Source organism: Lynx rufus, unplaced genomic scaffold (genome assembly GCF_022079265.1).
Source record: "Lynx rufus isolate CCGP_SWC_20201006 ecotype Redwood Valley unplaced genomic scaffold, mLynRuf1.p SCAF_7, whole genome shotgun sequence".
NCBI classification, from domain to species: Eukaryota; Metazoa; Chordata; class Mammalia; order Carnivora; family Felidae; genus Lynx; species Lynx rufus.
The window spans coordinates 54795960-54809702 of NW_025814889.1; the positions used below are offsets into that span (position 1 = coordinate 54795960).

General features: G+C 39.9%; 1 protein-coding gene and 1 long non-coding RNA gene across 6 annotated transcripts in view; both read right to left on the reverse strand.

Moving 5' to 3' along the window:
* LOC124501507 (uncharacterized) overlaps positions 1-13743 on the reverse strand; it is a 40742-nt gene that overhangs the window by 2652 nt on the left and 24347 nt on the right. The window lies entirely within an intron of this gene.
* Positions 280-13743, reverse strand: part of LOC124501496 (cationic amino acid transporter 3-like) — a 42364-nt gene continuing 28900 nt past the window's right edge. For 4 of the 5 annotated variants that reach the window (XM_047065724.1, XM_047065723.1, XM_047065726.1 and 1 more), the window contains one exon: positions 280-2744. In XM_047065724.1, coding sequence (XP_046921680.1) covers positions 713-2485 — 1773 coding nt within the window. In that variant the 5' untranslated portion in view covers positions 2486-2744 and the 3' untranslated portion in view covers positions 280-712. Of the gene's footprint in view, positions 2745-3232; positions 3299-13743 lie in introns of all 5 variants that reach the window. The other variant, XM_047065725.1, reaches the window with a different exon arrangement.

Genomic DNA, 13743 nt, shown 5'->3' on the forward strand with positions numbered 1-13743 from the left:
GGGTGGCGCAGTCGGTTAAGCGTCCGACTTCAGCCAGGTCACGATCTCGCGGTCCGTGAGTTCAAGCCCCGCGTCGGGCTCTGGGCTGATGGCTCAGAGCCTGGAGCCTGTTTCTGATTCTGTGTCTCCCTCTCTCTCTGCCCCTCGCCCGTTCATGCTCTGTCTCTCTCTGTCCCAAAAATAAATAAACGTTGAAAAAAAAAATTAAAAAAAAAAAAAGAAAAGAAAAGACAAAATAACAAGTATTGGTGAAGATGTAGAAAAAAAGGAACTCTCGTGCACTCTTGTTGGGAATGTAAATTGGTGCAGCCACTATGGAAAAACAGTATGGGAGTTCCTCAAAAATTAGAAAATGGAACTGCCAAATGATCCAGTATTTCCACCACTGGATATTACCACAAAGAAAGCAAAATACTTTTTAGTTTATTTTAATAATCATTTTTTTAAATCCAGTATAGAGCTACAGAGACAAATAAAAAGTACACAATTAAAAAAAAAGGAGAAAGAGCAAAGACACACCCTTCACTTCACAATAACTACAAGCTCTATTAGTGTTCCCCCACATCAACATCCCATGGCAAACCTAGATTTCCATGTGCTAAGAGTACCCTACATAATTGTGCAGGGGACAAGACTGCATTTCAGTGTGATGACGTTAAATCAAATATGTACTGGAACTGCTGAGTTCAAGGTTTATAGTTTTGGAACTAACTTAAGTGGGGTTAGCAACCAGGCTGCCCTGGAGCCCATAGCCAAAGTAGATGGCAAAACCAATTAACATCCAGATACCAAATAAGATCCAGGCGTCAGCTGTCACCTGCGTCATAAGGTAAATATTCATGAAGATGCTCAGTAGTGGGAGGAGAGGGAGAACAAGGACCTTAAAGGGAAGAGGACTGGGGCTCTGGGGCTGTCTCCAGATGACCCCAGTGATCCCAATGATGAGCACCAGGAGCAGCACAACCACTGAAATCCATACTGGGTCTCCAGAAAGCAGAACTGGCCAGTGGGCCAGCACCAGGCAAAGAAGAGTGAGCAGCAGAGCAAGCAGTGAGGAGCAAACATGGACAACCCGGCCAGAAAGTGGAGTTGGGAAGTAGCTGCCTGGAAAAAGTAGTCCTTGTAGAGTTAGCCTGTCTGCTGCAGGTCCATTCTCCTCCCACATCTCTGCTTCATTTCCCCCAGTCCTCCTCTCAGGCTGATAACTGATGATGAGAACACAAAGAGCCACCAGGGAGTAAGCTATCAGGAAAGTAAGTGACCAGAGGTCCACAAGATCAGTGAGTCTAAAGAAGAAGGCCATGATTGGTGCAATAATGCTCAAGATCACAGTGGCCATGATGCGGGTGTACTTGCCAGTTTGGATCCTGGCAAAGACAGGGAACAGGAGGTGATCCTCTGACATCCTGTATATCACCTGACGTATGGGGACCATAAAGCCAAAGATGCTGGCAGGAAAACCACATATAAATCCAAAAGCTACAACATAGCAGGCAGGGGCCCAGCCAATATTAAGAAAGGCCTCAGGCAAGGTGCTGCCTCGTTGAAGCTTGTAGTAAGGCACCATAAGTGTAAGTGCCGCAGAAACACCAAAATACATCAAAAAGCAGATGAACAGTGAAATCATAATGCTCATGGGTATGGAATGCCAGGGATTCTTGGCTTTGTCAACCCTGGTAACAATACTGCTGAAACCTATAAATGCATAGAAACAGGTAGCTGCTCCACGGAGAATCCCCTCAAAGCCGAAAGGCACAAATCCTCCAGAGCCCAGAGGGCCCAAGCTTGAGGTGTCATTGAGTCCAGCCTTTATGTAGTCCTCTTCTGTGAGCTTCCAGTTGTGCAGGTCCCCCTTAATGAAGCCAGCGATGATGACAAAAGTAAGAACCAAAAGGCTCACCAATGTGAGCACTTTGTTAACCAGGAAAATCTCATCCACCCACAGAGTCAGCAATCCCATGAGCAACAACACAAGGCCCACAACAAAGAAGTCTAGGTATTCTGAAAAGACCTGGGAAACATATGGTGCAATGCTCTCATGCAGTTTCTGAAAGATCTGGATCCCAATCAGGCTAGCAAAAGCTAAGATCCAGGCTCGGACCACACTGGCTATACCACCAACACAGGAAAGGATGAGGTTCCAGCCAGTGACGAAGGCCCAGAATTCACCTATAGTGACATAGGTGTAGAGATAAGCAGAGCCAGAATGGGGAATACGGGCACTAATCTCTGCATAGCACAGCCCAGCCAACACAGTAGATAGGCCAGCCACCAAGAAGCAGATCACAATGGATGGTCCTGCTTGATTGCTGATCACGTCACCAGCTAAGACATACACACCTACACCTACTGTGTGGCCCACACCCAGGACCACTAAATCCAGAGTGCTCAGGCTTCTGGATGGGTCATCCTTAGCCACCGGTTGTTCCAGCTTACGTCTGCATACCAGCTTTTGACCAAATCGGCGAAGTGCTTGATGCAGCATTTTAGCTGCAGCTGAAGAGGATTCCAGGGTCAGAGAGCTGCAACAAGGCCAGGGAACTGAGAGTGTTCAGATAGGGTTTGGAGAACTGAATTAACCCAAGTTGATTTGGGGCTGCCAAGTTCCAAGTCTCAGGCTTCAAATCTGCTGCATCATCTTTCATCTGGTATGTCCTATCCCTTCATAATATCTAAATAAACAATAAATACTTCTTGAACAATGATGCTCAACCAACCAATGCAGCTCAGATATCTCATGTCACCTGTTACAAAACAAATATCACAGAAACAGATATCAAAAGACATCATAGACAAATCAACACTGCTTTCCCTGCAGAAAATGTGTCAAATACCTCCCAACATTGTCCTGTTTTATACATCACATGACATTATCCCATTTAGGTTCATCTAACTCATGTAGCTGACTAATTAAGCTGTAATACACAAGAGAGCATGAATTTATTGTGCAATAATTCACATGTGGGTTGTTTCTGTGGTGTGTATGATGAGCATGAGCTATGACACATTAATTCATTGACTAGACAGCCTCGTTGCAATTGCAGAACCATTTTTAAAAATATCATCTGAGTTTAAAATACAAATATTGGTCCCCTGGCCTTAAAACATTTATCCCCAAAATCAATTATCCAAGGACAAATGTTACTTTGCCCCCCTTTCTCCACATTCTGCATCATCCATTTAGCTGTACTGATGGCAAAGAATATACAGTCCAACCCTTTGCTTTACCCACATTGGCCCACAGGGTCACTGTGAGAAGAGAGGAAGAGGGAGAAAGCGGCAGGGCCTTCATAACTACCTGCAAAAAGGAGAGCGACAGGCTGTGTAAGGAAACACTGAAGAAACAGGTACAGCAGTCATTCAAATGTCCATTACTAAGAAAGTTGAAGAGTTTGAAAGGTCATTTTAGGAATTCTGACATTGAATAAACCTCACCCAAACAATCAGACAAAATTTACTACAATATTTATGTCTACAGTTATGAAAGTGTGCTGGATAGGCAGAAAAAAGTTAGGTCACCTACATCACAGTAGCTCCCAGCCAAAATAATTTCTTCTGTCTCCTCCCTATCTGGATCCTGGAGAGAAGGTGAGTGCACTTATGCAGACAGTCTCCTTGCTGACCACACTGTGCTCTGTAAACACCCTGGGCCATCTGTGATGTCAGCTTCCAGGAGCCTGGAGAATTTGCCCTGCTCTGTGAGCTTTTGTTGAAACACTTACTTGTAACTGCCTACTAATGTTTCAAAAGGAGTTATTTTTAACTGGATCAAACAGTGGTCTGAGGAGGCCAAATATATTTTCCCAATGAAGAAACCTGGATGTGGTTCCTATTTACCTCTACTTCCCTGCTCCTATTCAAATGGTCTCCACCTCAAGAGGGGCAAAACTTTAGATGAACAATTAATTCACAGAAACTCCCCAGAAATGAGTAGGGGAGAACAAAGAAAACAAAGCCATTAACTCCCCTCTCTCCTTCCTACTCAAGCTTTGAATTTAAGAGAATTTTAGGAAATGTTGGTAAAGCTTTCAAAAGAATGAAAGGTCAATTCAAATTTTTTTAAGTTTATTTTTTTCAATATATGAAGTTTATTGTCAAATTGGTTTCCATACAACACCCAGTGCTCATCCCAAAAGGTGCCCTCCTCGATACCCATCACCCACCCTCCCCTCCCTCCCACCCCCCATCAACCCTCAGTTTGTTCTCAGTTTTTAAGAGTCCCTTATGCTTTTAGAGTGGGAGAGAGCCAAAGCATAAGTTTATTTATTTTTAATATTTTGGAGAGAGAGAGGGAGAGCAGGGGAGGGACAGAGAGGGAGAGGGAGAGAATCCCAACCCTATGCTGAGCCCTATGCTGTCAGCTCAGAGTCCAATGCAGGGCTCCATCCCACAAACCATGAGACCATGACCTGAGTCAAAATTAAGAGTCAGAGTCTTAACTGACTGAAGCACCCAAGTGCCCCTCACCAATTCCATTTTATGATTTACTCTCAGCATGGGAGAGAAATAAGGAGTATCAATTCTTAACTCATGGACACTACACTATGAATGTGATTGATGTGTCCCCCACCCATCCCCAGGCTTCACACCCTTCAGTGGTTCCTGCTGCCCTTCCTTCATGGTCCTTCCTTCCTTCATCATCTGACCTGTGCTGGTTCCTCCAGCCTCACCCCCTGCCCAGTTCCTGCTCCAGCTGAGAAATTCCACACTCACCCTGTTACCTGTCTGTAATATCCTCTTGTCCCTTCACTTAGCTAATCCCCACTTCTCTTTCAGTTCCCAGCTCAGAAGTTGCTTCCCCAGGAAGCCTCCCCTGATCCTTATGCTTCCATTCCTGTGACCTCTCATAGAATCTGAATTTTCCTCATGTGCCATTTATCCTAATGTATCCAAATTCCAAGTCAGCTGCCTGCCTCCTCCATTAGACTGTGAGTCAGGTGCTCAATAAATATCTGTTGAACAAATGTGCAAACTGAGAAAAGAAACCTGAAAGAACACAAAATCAAAAATTCCTATCTCTTGACTTTGAGATAACTACTTTGTAGCCAAGCAGCCTTTATAAATATGGCTCAGGTAAAGATATAAATGGTATTATCTTCCTTGTAGAAGGAAAGCAAAATGAAAATATAATGTGAAAACCAACTTTGATATAACCTTCACCACACATCATTCATGGAATGTATAAGCCACACATAGGTGATAACCATTATTTGCCAGAAGACTTGTTTTAAAAATACCAGGCTGCCTTGGGTTATAGGCAGCCAACACCCACACCCTGTTATAAAATTCCTATTTTTTTGAAGGCATCATTTTCAGGACCTATAATCTAGGAGGGATGTCCTAAGGCAGAGGTTCTCACTTCAGGGGACAGAGGGAGGCATAATGGAGACAACTAGAGATATTTTCAAACTTTATATCCTCTCCCTCTGAAGATTCTTGTCCAGTAGTTCCCATGATTGCTCTAAACCACCCAACTGACAAGAAGTGGTCCTCAATTTTAAAGGGAAGAGATTCTTTTTTTTATGTTAATGCTAAAAGGTACATGTTAAATCTATGTAAAGTAGCATTAATATGTATTCAATATACATTATTGAGAGAAAAAAAGAAGTTGCAAAATTATATGTACAGTACAACTCTATGTAATATTACATAATTTCCATGGAATCTATCTCTATAAGTATATAGTTATAGATATATATTCAAAAGCATGGGCAAATGGTCTCTAAAGAGGTATGCCACATACTGGGATATCTGGATATAGGAAAGGATTGAAGTTTTGTTGTTGTTGCTGTTGTTGTTGTTGTTTAATGACAAAGATTTCTTGGGGCTCCTGGGTGGCTCAGTTGGTTGAGCGTCTGACTTTGGCTCAGGTCATAAGCTCACTGCTTGTGAGTTCTCTCTCTCTCTCTCAAAAATAAATAAACATAAAAAAATTTTAATGACAAAGATATCTAATTTATTTAACATAAAATGTTATTTACAAGTGATCTGTTCATTCTGGCATAGCAAGATATAGCATGATACCTTTATCACACAATAATAAATTTACTTTTGTATTAATAATTGACATTTTGAAAGACAGTTAAGAAAAGAAGCCCAAAACTTCCTGCTGAGTCATGACGACTGAGTTTGTCATGCTTGCCATGCAGGTCAGAGTAAAATCGATCTTTCTCTTTCTTTCTTTCTTTCTTTCTTTCTTTCTTTCTTTCTTTCCCTCTTTCTCTCTTTCTCTCTTTCTCTTTTTCTTAATTCAAGTCAGTTAGCATAAAGTGTAGTCTTGTCTTCAGGAGTATAACCTAGTGATTCATTTCTTACACATAACACCAGGTGCTCATCCATAAAAGTGCCCTCCTTATGTTCATCATCCATTTACCCCATCCCCACACCCACTACTCCTCCAGCAACCTTCAGTTTACTCTCAGTATTTAAGAATCTCTTATGATTTGCCTCCCTTTCTGCTTTTTCTTTTTAATTTTTCCTTCCCTTATGTTCATATGTGGACTTTCTCAGATTCCACATATGAGTGAAACCATATAATATCTTTCTCTGACTGACTTATTTTGCTTACTATAATACCCTCTAGTTCCATCCACATTGTTGCAAGTGGCAAGATTTCATTCTTTTTCATCACTGAGTAGTATTCCCGTGTGTGTGTGTGTGTGTGTGTGTGTGTGTGTGTGTGTGTGTATCACATTGTCTTTATCCATTCATCAGCCGATGAACATTAGGGCTCTTTCCATACTTGGGCTATTGTCGATAGTGCTGCTGTAAACATTGAGGTGCATGTGCCCCCTAAAATGAGCATCTTTGTATCCTTTCAATATATTCATAGTAGTGCAATTGATGAGTTGTAAGGTAGTTCTATTTTTAATTTTTTGAGAAAACTCCATACTGTTTTCCAGAGTGGCTGCACCAGTTTTCATTCCCAACAGCAGTGCAAAAGTGTTCCCCTTTCTGCACATCCTCATTTCCTGAGTTGTCAATTTTAGCCATTCTGACAGGTGTGAGGTGATATCTCATTGTGGTTTTGATTTGTATTTCCCTGATGATGAGTGATGTTGAGCATCTTTTCATGTGTCTATTAGCCATCTGGATGTCTCCTTTGAAAAAGTGTCTATTCATATCTTCCTCCCATTTCTTCACTGGATTATTTGTTTTTTGGTGTTGAGTTTGGTAAGTTCTTTATAGATTTTGGATAGTAACCCTTTATCCAATATGTCATTTGTAAATATCTCCTCTCGATTCTGTTGGCTGTGTTTTAGTTTTATTGATTGTTTCCTTTCATATGCAGAAGATTTTTATCTTGATGAGGTCCCAATAGTTTATTTTTGCTTTTATTTGCCTTGCCTTTGGAGACATGTCAAGTAAGAAGTTGCTGCTGCCTAGGTCAATGAGGTTGTTGCCAGTTTTTTTTTTCCATAGGATTTTGATGGTTTTTCGTCTTATATGTAGGTCTTTCATTCGTTCTGAATATAGTTTTGTGTATGGCGTAAGAAAGTGTCTAGTTTCATTCTTCTGCATTTCACTGTCCAGTTCTCTCAGTACCATTTGCTGAAAAGACTGTCTTTTTTCCACTGGATACTCTTTTCCTGCTTTTTTTGAAGATTTGTTGGCCATGTATATGTGGGTACATTTCTGGGTTCTCTATTCTATTCCATTGATCTATGTATCTGTTTTTGTGCCAATACCATACTGTCTTAATTATTACAGCTTTGTAATACAGCTTTATGTCCAGAATTGTGATACCTCCACCTTTGGATTTCTTTTTCAGCATTACTTTGGCTGTTTGGGGTCTTTTCTGGTTCCATACCAATTTTAGGATTGTTTGTTCTAGCTCTGTGAAGAGTACTGGTGTTAGTTTGATAGGAATTCCAATGAATATGTAGATTGCTTTGGGTAGTATAGACATTTTACCGATATTTTTTTTCCAATCCATGAGCGTGGAATAATTTTTCATTTCTTTGTGTCTTCTTCAATTTCTTTCATAATCTTTCTATAGTTTTCAGCATATAGATCTATTTCCTGTTTAGTTAGGTTTATTCCTAGGTATTTCATAATTTTTGGTGCAATTCCAAAAGGGATTGATTCCTTCATATCTCTTTCTGTTGCTTCATCATTGGTATATAGAAATGTGTCCAATTTCTATACATTGTTTTTATATCCTGAAACTTTGCTGAATTCATGTATCAGCTCTAGTGGTTTTTTTGTTTGTTTTTTGTTTTTTGTTTTTGTTTTTTTTTTTTTTGGTGTAGACTTTAGGGTTTCTATGTAGGGCATCATGTCAGATGTGAGCAGTGAAAGTTTGATTTCTGCTTTGCTAATTCAGATGGCTTTTATCTTTTTTTGTTGTCTTATTGCTGAGGCTAGGACTTCCAATACTATGTTGAATAACAGTGGTGAGAGCGGACATCCTTGTCATGTTCCTGATCTTAGGGGGAAAGCTCTCAGTTTCCCCCAATGAGGATGATATTAGCTGTGGGCCTTTCATATATGACTTTTATGATGTTATGGCATATTCCTTTTATCCCTATTTTCTCCAGGGTTTTTATCAAGAAAGGATGCTGTGTTTTCTCAAATACTTTTTTTGCATCCATGGAAATGATCATATGGTTCTTATCCTTTCTTTTATTAATGTGGTGTATCATACTGATTGATTTGTGAGTACTAAACCAGCCCTACAGCCCAGGAATGAATCCTACATGATCATGGTAAATAAAAATTGTAAAAATTTATACTCCCAACTTAAGCACATCCAAATATATAAATCAATTAATCACAAACATAAGCAAAATTATTGATAATAATACCATAGTTGTGGGATATCTTAATACTCCACTTACATCAATAGACAGATCATCTAAGCAGAAAATCAATAAGGAAACAGCTCTGAATGACACTTTGGACGGATGGACATAACAGATATATCAGAACATTTCACCATAAAGCAGCAGAATATGCATTCTTCTCGAGTGCGCATAGAACATTCTCCAAAATAGATCACATATTGGGTCACAAAACTGCCCTCAACAAGTACAAAAAGATCAAGATCATACAGTGCATATTTTCAGATCACAATGCTATGAAACTTGAAATCAACCACAAGAAAAAAAATTGGAAAGACCTCAAATACTTAGGAGGTTAAAAAACATCCCACTAAAGAATGAATGGGTTAACCAGGATATTAAAGAAGAAATTTAAAAATACTGTACATGGAAGCAAATGAAAATGAAAACATGACAATAAAAACCCTTTGGGATTCATAAAAAGTAGTCATAAGAGAAAATACTTGAAATTCAGGCCTATCTCAAGAAGGAAGAAAGTTCCCAAATATACGTAACTTTATACCTAACTTAATACCTAAAATATACCTAACTTTATACCTAAAGGAACTAGAAAATGGACAGGAAATAAATCCCAAAGCCAGCAGAAGAAGGTAAATAATAAAGATTAGAGCAGAAATAAATGATATAGAATCAAACAAAAAGAAACCAAAAACAGTAGAACTGATCAATGAAACTAAGAGCTGGTGTTTTGAAAGAATAAACAAAATTGATAACCCCCTAGCTAGACTTCTCAAAAAGAAAGGACCCAAATAGATAAAATCATGACAAAGGAGGAAAGACCACAAACACACCACAGAAACACAATTATAAGAGAATACTATAAAAATTATATGCCAACAAACTGAATAACCTGGAAGAAATGGACAAATCTCTAGACACTCACACACTACCAAAATTCAAACGGGGAAACACAGAAAATTTGAATAGGCCCATATCCAGTAAAGAAATTGAACTCGTTATCAAAAATCTCCCAAAAAGTAAGAGTCCTGGGCCAGATGCCTTCTCAGGGCAATTCTATTAGACATTTAAAGCAGAATTAATAACTATTCTTCTCAAACTCTTCCAAAAAATAGAAATGGTAGGAAAACTTCTGGACTCATTCTCTGAAGCCAGCATTACCTTGACTCCAAAACCAAAGACCCCACTAAAAAGGACAATTACAAGCCAATATTTCTGATGAAACTGGATGCAGAAATTGTCAGCAAGACACTAGCAAATTGAGTTCAACAGTACATTAAAGGGAAGAAAGAGATTCTGAATTCTTTGATCACAGGAAGGCAACGCAGTTTAGGAGTTAGGAGTAAAGGCTCTGCAAGTAGAGTGTTCAGATTCAAATCGCACGTCAACCTCACACTGGGTGACTCTGGACAAATTAGTTCACCTCTCAGGGATTAAGTTTCCACAACTTAATCAAAAGCCTCAGTCAAAAGACAGTAAAAGTAAATATTTCATATGGTTTATGTGTGGAGTAAGTGAAATGATGCTTGTAAAGTACTTAGTTCTGTGCCTAACATACAATATGTACTTAATATAATCCACCTAATGTTTACTATTGAAATCTGATCCAAAGTACCAAAAATCTGGTAATTAATTGGTCTTTATAAATGTCTAGTATCAAAATCACCCACTAAAACTCAACCCTGTCATCTAGCCCTCATGAGAAAATGAAAGTTTTATTCCACATATTTCTCCTTGAAACTCTAAGGGCTCTAATTAGATACCTTTATACATGCTGGTGCTAAACACTTGGTCCTAGACTGGCTGAGTTAAACCAGGATTGAAAAATTCAAGGCTCAAATACAGTAACAACAACAACAACAACAACAACAACAACAACAACATCTTTGCCTACAGATGCCTCATCTTATTTCAGGGGCAGTGGTGGGTACATTAGAGGTAAGAGAAATGAACATTATGTCAGAAATTTTGGATTCCAGACATGGCTCTTCTGTTTCATAACATAAACTAGGGTGATTTTTTAATCTCTCTAAGCGTCAGTTTCCTTATCCACAAGGAAGCTTACCTGACTTCCCTTATTGGATCCACATGAGAATTCTGTAAGAAGATATAAACTATCTGACACTGCTGGTGGGAGTGCCACCATCCTGAAGCACAGTCTTAGTGGAATTATAAATGTACACACCCTCCTACTTCTCCCAGGTAAACACCGCAAGGAAAGTCTCTCCTGAGTCCATAAAGAGACTTATATGAGTGAGTTCATTACAAGACTGTGTAGAAGCAAAATGTTGGAAGCTTTGCCAGCATCTGTTACTAGAGGAATGTATAAGTACTATGTGCTGTATATGCATAATGAAATACTACACAGCAGTCAGGAATAATACTGTAGATTTATAGAGCGTTACTTGGGTAGATTTCAGAAACAATGTTAGGTAGCAACAGTAAAAGCAGGATGAGGTGTATAGCACAATGTTATTTATGTACATTTAAAAACAAGCAAAAAAATTCTGTACATTTTTCAAGAATACACATGTATCTGTTAAAAACGTCACATTGTTTTTCTGCTCAAAACCTTCCACTACTTTCCCTTTTTATTCATAGTATAAGCCAAAGTCTGCACTTATAATGGCCCCCAAATCCTACAGTATTTGTAACTGACCCAGCCACCTTTCAGCCTTCTGTTTCTCCCTGCTCCCACTCATTGTTCTCTAGCCACTGGCCTCCTAAACATTCTGGCCTCCTAACATACCAGATAAAAACCTTTGTACTTGCTGTCTCCATAACTGCACCACTTCTAGCTCACATATCCACATGGTTGATTCATTAACTGCATTTGGTGAAATAGCACATTTGTAGCACATCCTTCCTTAAGCAACCCATAAAAAAATGCAGTCTCCCACTAACCACCCACAAGGTACCTTATCACCCCGCCCCTTTTTTTCCCATGGTACTTATCACTACTTAAGGTACTACATGTTATATATTTGTTCATGATTTTTCTCATTCAAAAATAATGCAAGCTCCATGAAAACAGGATTTTTTTTATTGTTTTGCTCCTGACTGTATTCCCTGTATCTACAACTGTGCCTGACACAGAGTCAACACTGTGAATTTGTTTGAGTGGATGAATGTATCTAAATACACATATAGATCATAGATTGGAAGAACGTTTATACATACGCTAAAGAAATTATCACCCCCCCCCTTGAGGAGGGGATACGAGAATAGATCATAATGAAAGGGGGAAATAAAATCCATTGATACAAGGCCTGACAGGAAGCGATGGTGCTAATAATCCATGATTAAGGCAAGGTTGACTCCACTCTGTGCATTTCAGGTTCAACAAAGGAATTTCATGAGATGATGATGTGAGAGGATGAGGTTCAGAGCCTGAGAAATGTCAGGCACTAAACAGATTTAAATGGAAGGAAACTGGAATCCTATAATCTCCAGGACATGGAGAATACAAGGAAGGAGGGTGCTAGAGGAGGGTGGAGAACGACTGAAGATCAGGCATACCTCCTACCAGTTACTCTAAACTCATCTCCCTTTTCCTAATTCCTCTTTCTCCTTTAGTCCTTCAACTGTCTCTGGAGGCTCCTTAATGGACACTAAGAATGCTTGTACCATTTTTCTCTCTCTGGGGAACCGTCTCCAGCCACCTACCTCTTAACAAAGGCACAACTGTAGTTCCTCACATTTGTTGAATCACAGACCTCGCTGACACTGGTCACCTCAAAGAAATGTCCTCCACTCTACTGAATCCCATCCATGGACCCTAAGTAGGAATCGCAGAGGACGACCATCTGAATGGCAGGATGGGAAGGGGTAATGCTTTTGACAACTTCTGCTTCCCTCAACTGTGTTGTGCAGGGTGGTCCTTGCGCTCTTCCCACTTTTACTGAAGATGAGGGAAAGTGGGCTACAAAGTATGAAGATACTAGAGAAGCAACTCAAAGAACAAAACACCTGGGAACTAAATAATTATAGTTTGTGACTCAAACAGAAGCAGTACGAACAAACAAATGAACAAATAAACATACAGAAGAGAAAGTAAACCCATGATTGGGAATTCTGAGAGAATCTACCACAAATCCAGCTGATAACAGCACAGAAACATCACCCTTATACACCATATTCAGAAATGCCCTTTCTCAATGCAATAATCTGTGATTTTTCCAATAGTTTATATTCAGTCCAGACTCTCTGACCCAGCTGTCACACCCCCACCCTAATTCTCCCTCTACCCTCAGGCCCATCACCTTCTTCCTAACTGAGTTCCACACATCCTGACTTGCCCTTCCTGGAATGAGCCTTGGGCCTGGGTAAATCACCTGCTCTGTCAGGCATGCTTCATGTGTAAAGGAAGATGGGGGTGGGTAGCAGACATTATCTAAAATGGGAGCCCAGTGGCAGGAAGATGGCTGCAATTTCCCTAACAACCTAAATACTTCCAGGATTGGACTTCCCAAACCTCAGTCATCATACAGGGCTTCCCGATGCTGCCTGCACAAACATTTAGGAAACACCTGTCGCAAGAGACTGCCACAAATGCTACAAAGGCAGGTAGGAAGGCAGATGGCACCAGTTTAACAAGGATGGTTTAACAAAACATCTTTTTAAGCTTCCTAATTCATATGGCTATTTTCTCCCCAGACTGGGCTTCCAATTGGGAGCAGACTGTGAATGTTTGCCATGGAATGAAAATATCCTTTTCATCCTTAATCCAAAGAAGCAGTGCCAGAAAAATGTCAGCTTGCCAGTCATTCCAAAATATGACTAACCCCATCTCAGAGCTAAAATGTCAGGGTGATACTGGGAAAACGGACATCACCTATGTTAGATTGATCATTCTTGCTTGGTTCTTGTTGACAACCAGACATCTGACCTAGTAGAATATATAAAATGGGCATTAGCGTTCTCTATCGTGAGCCATATCTGT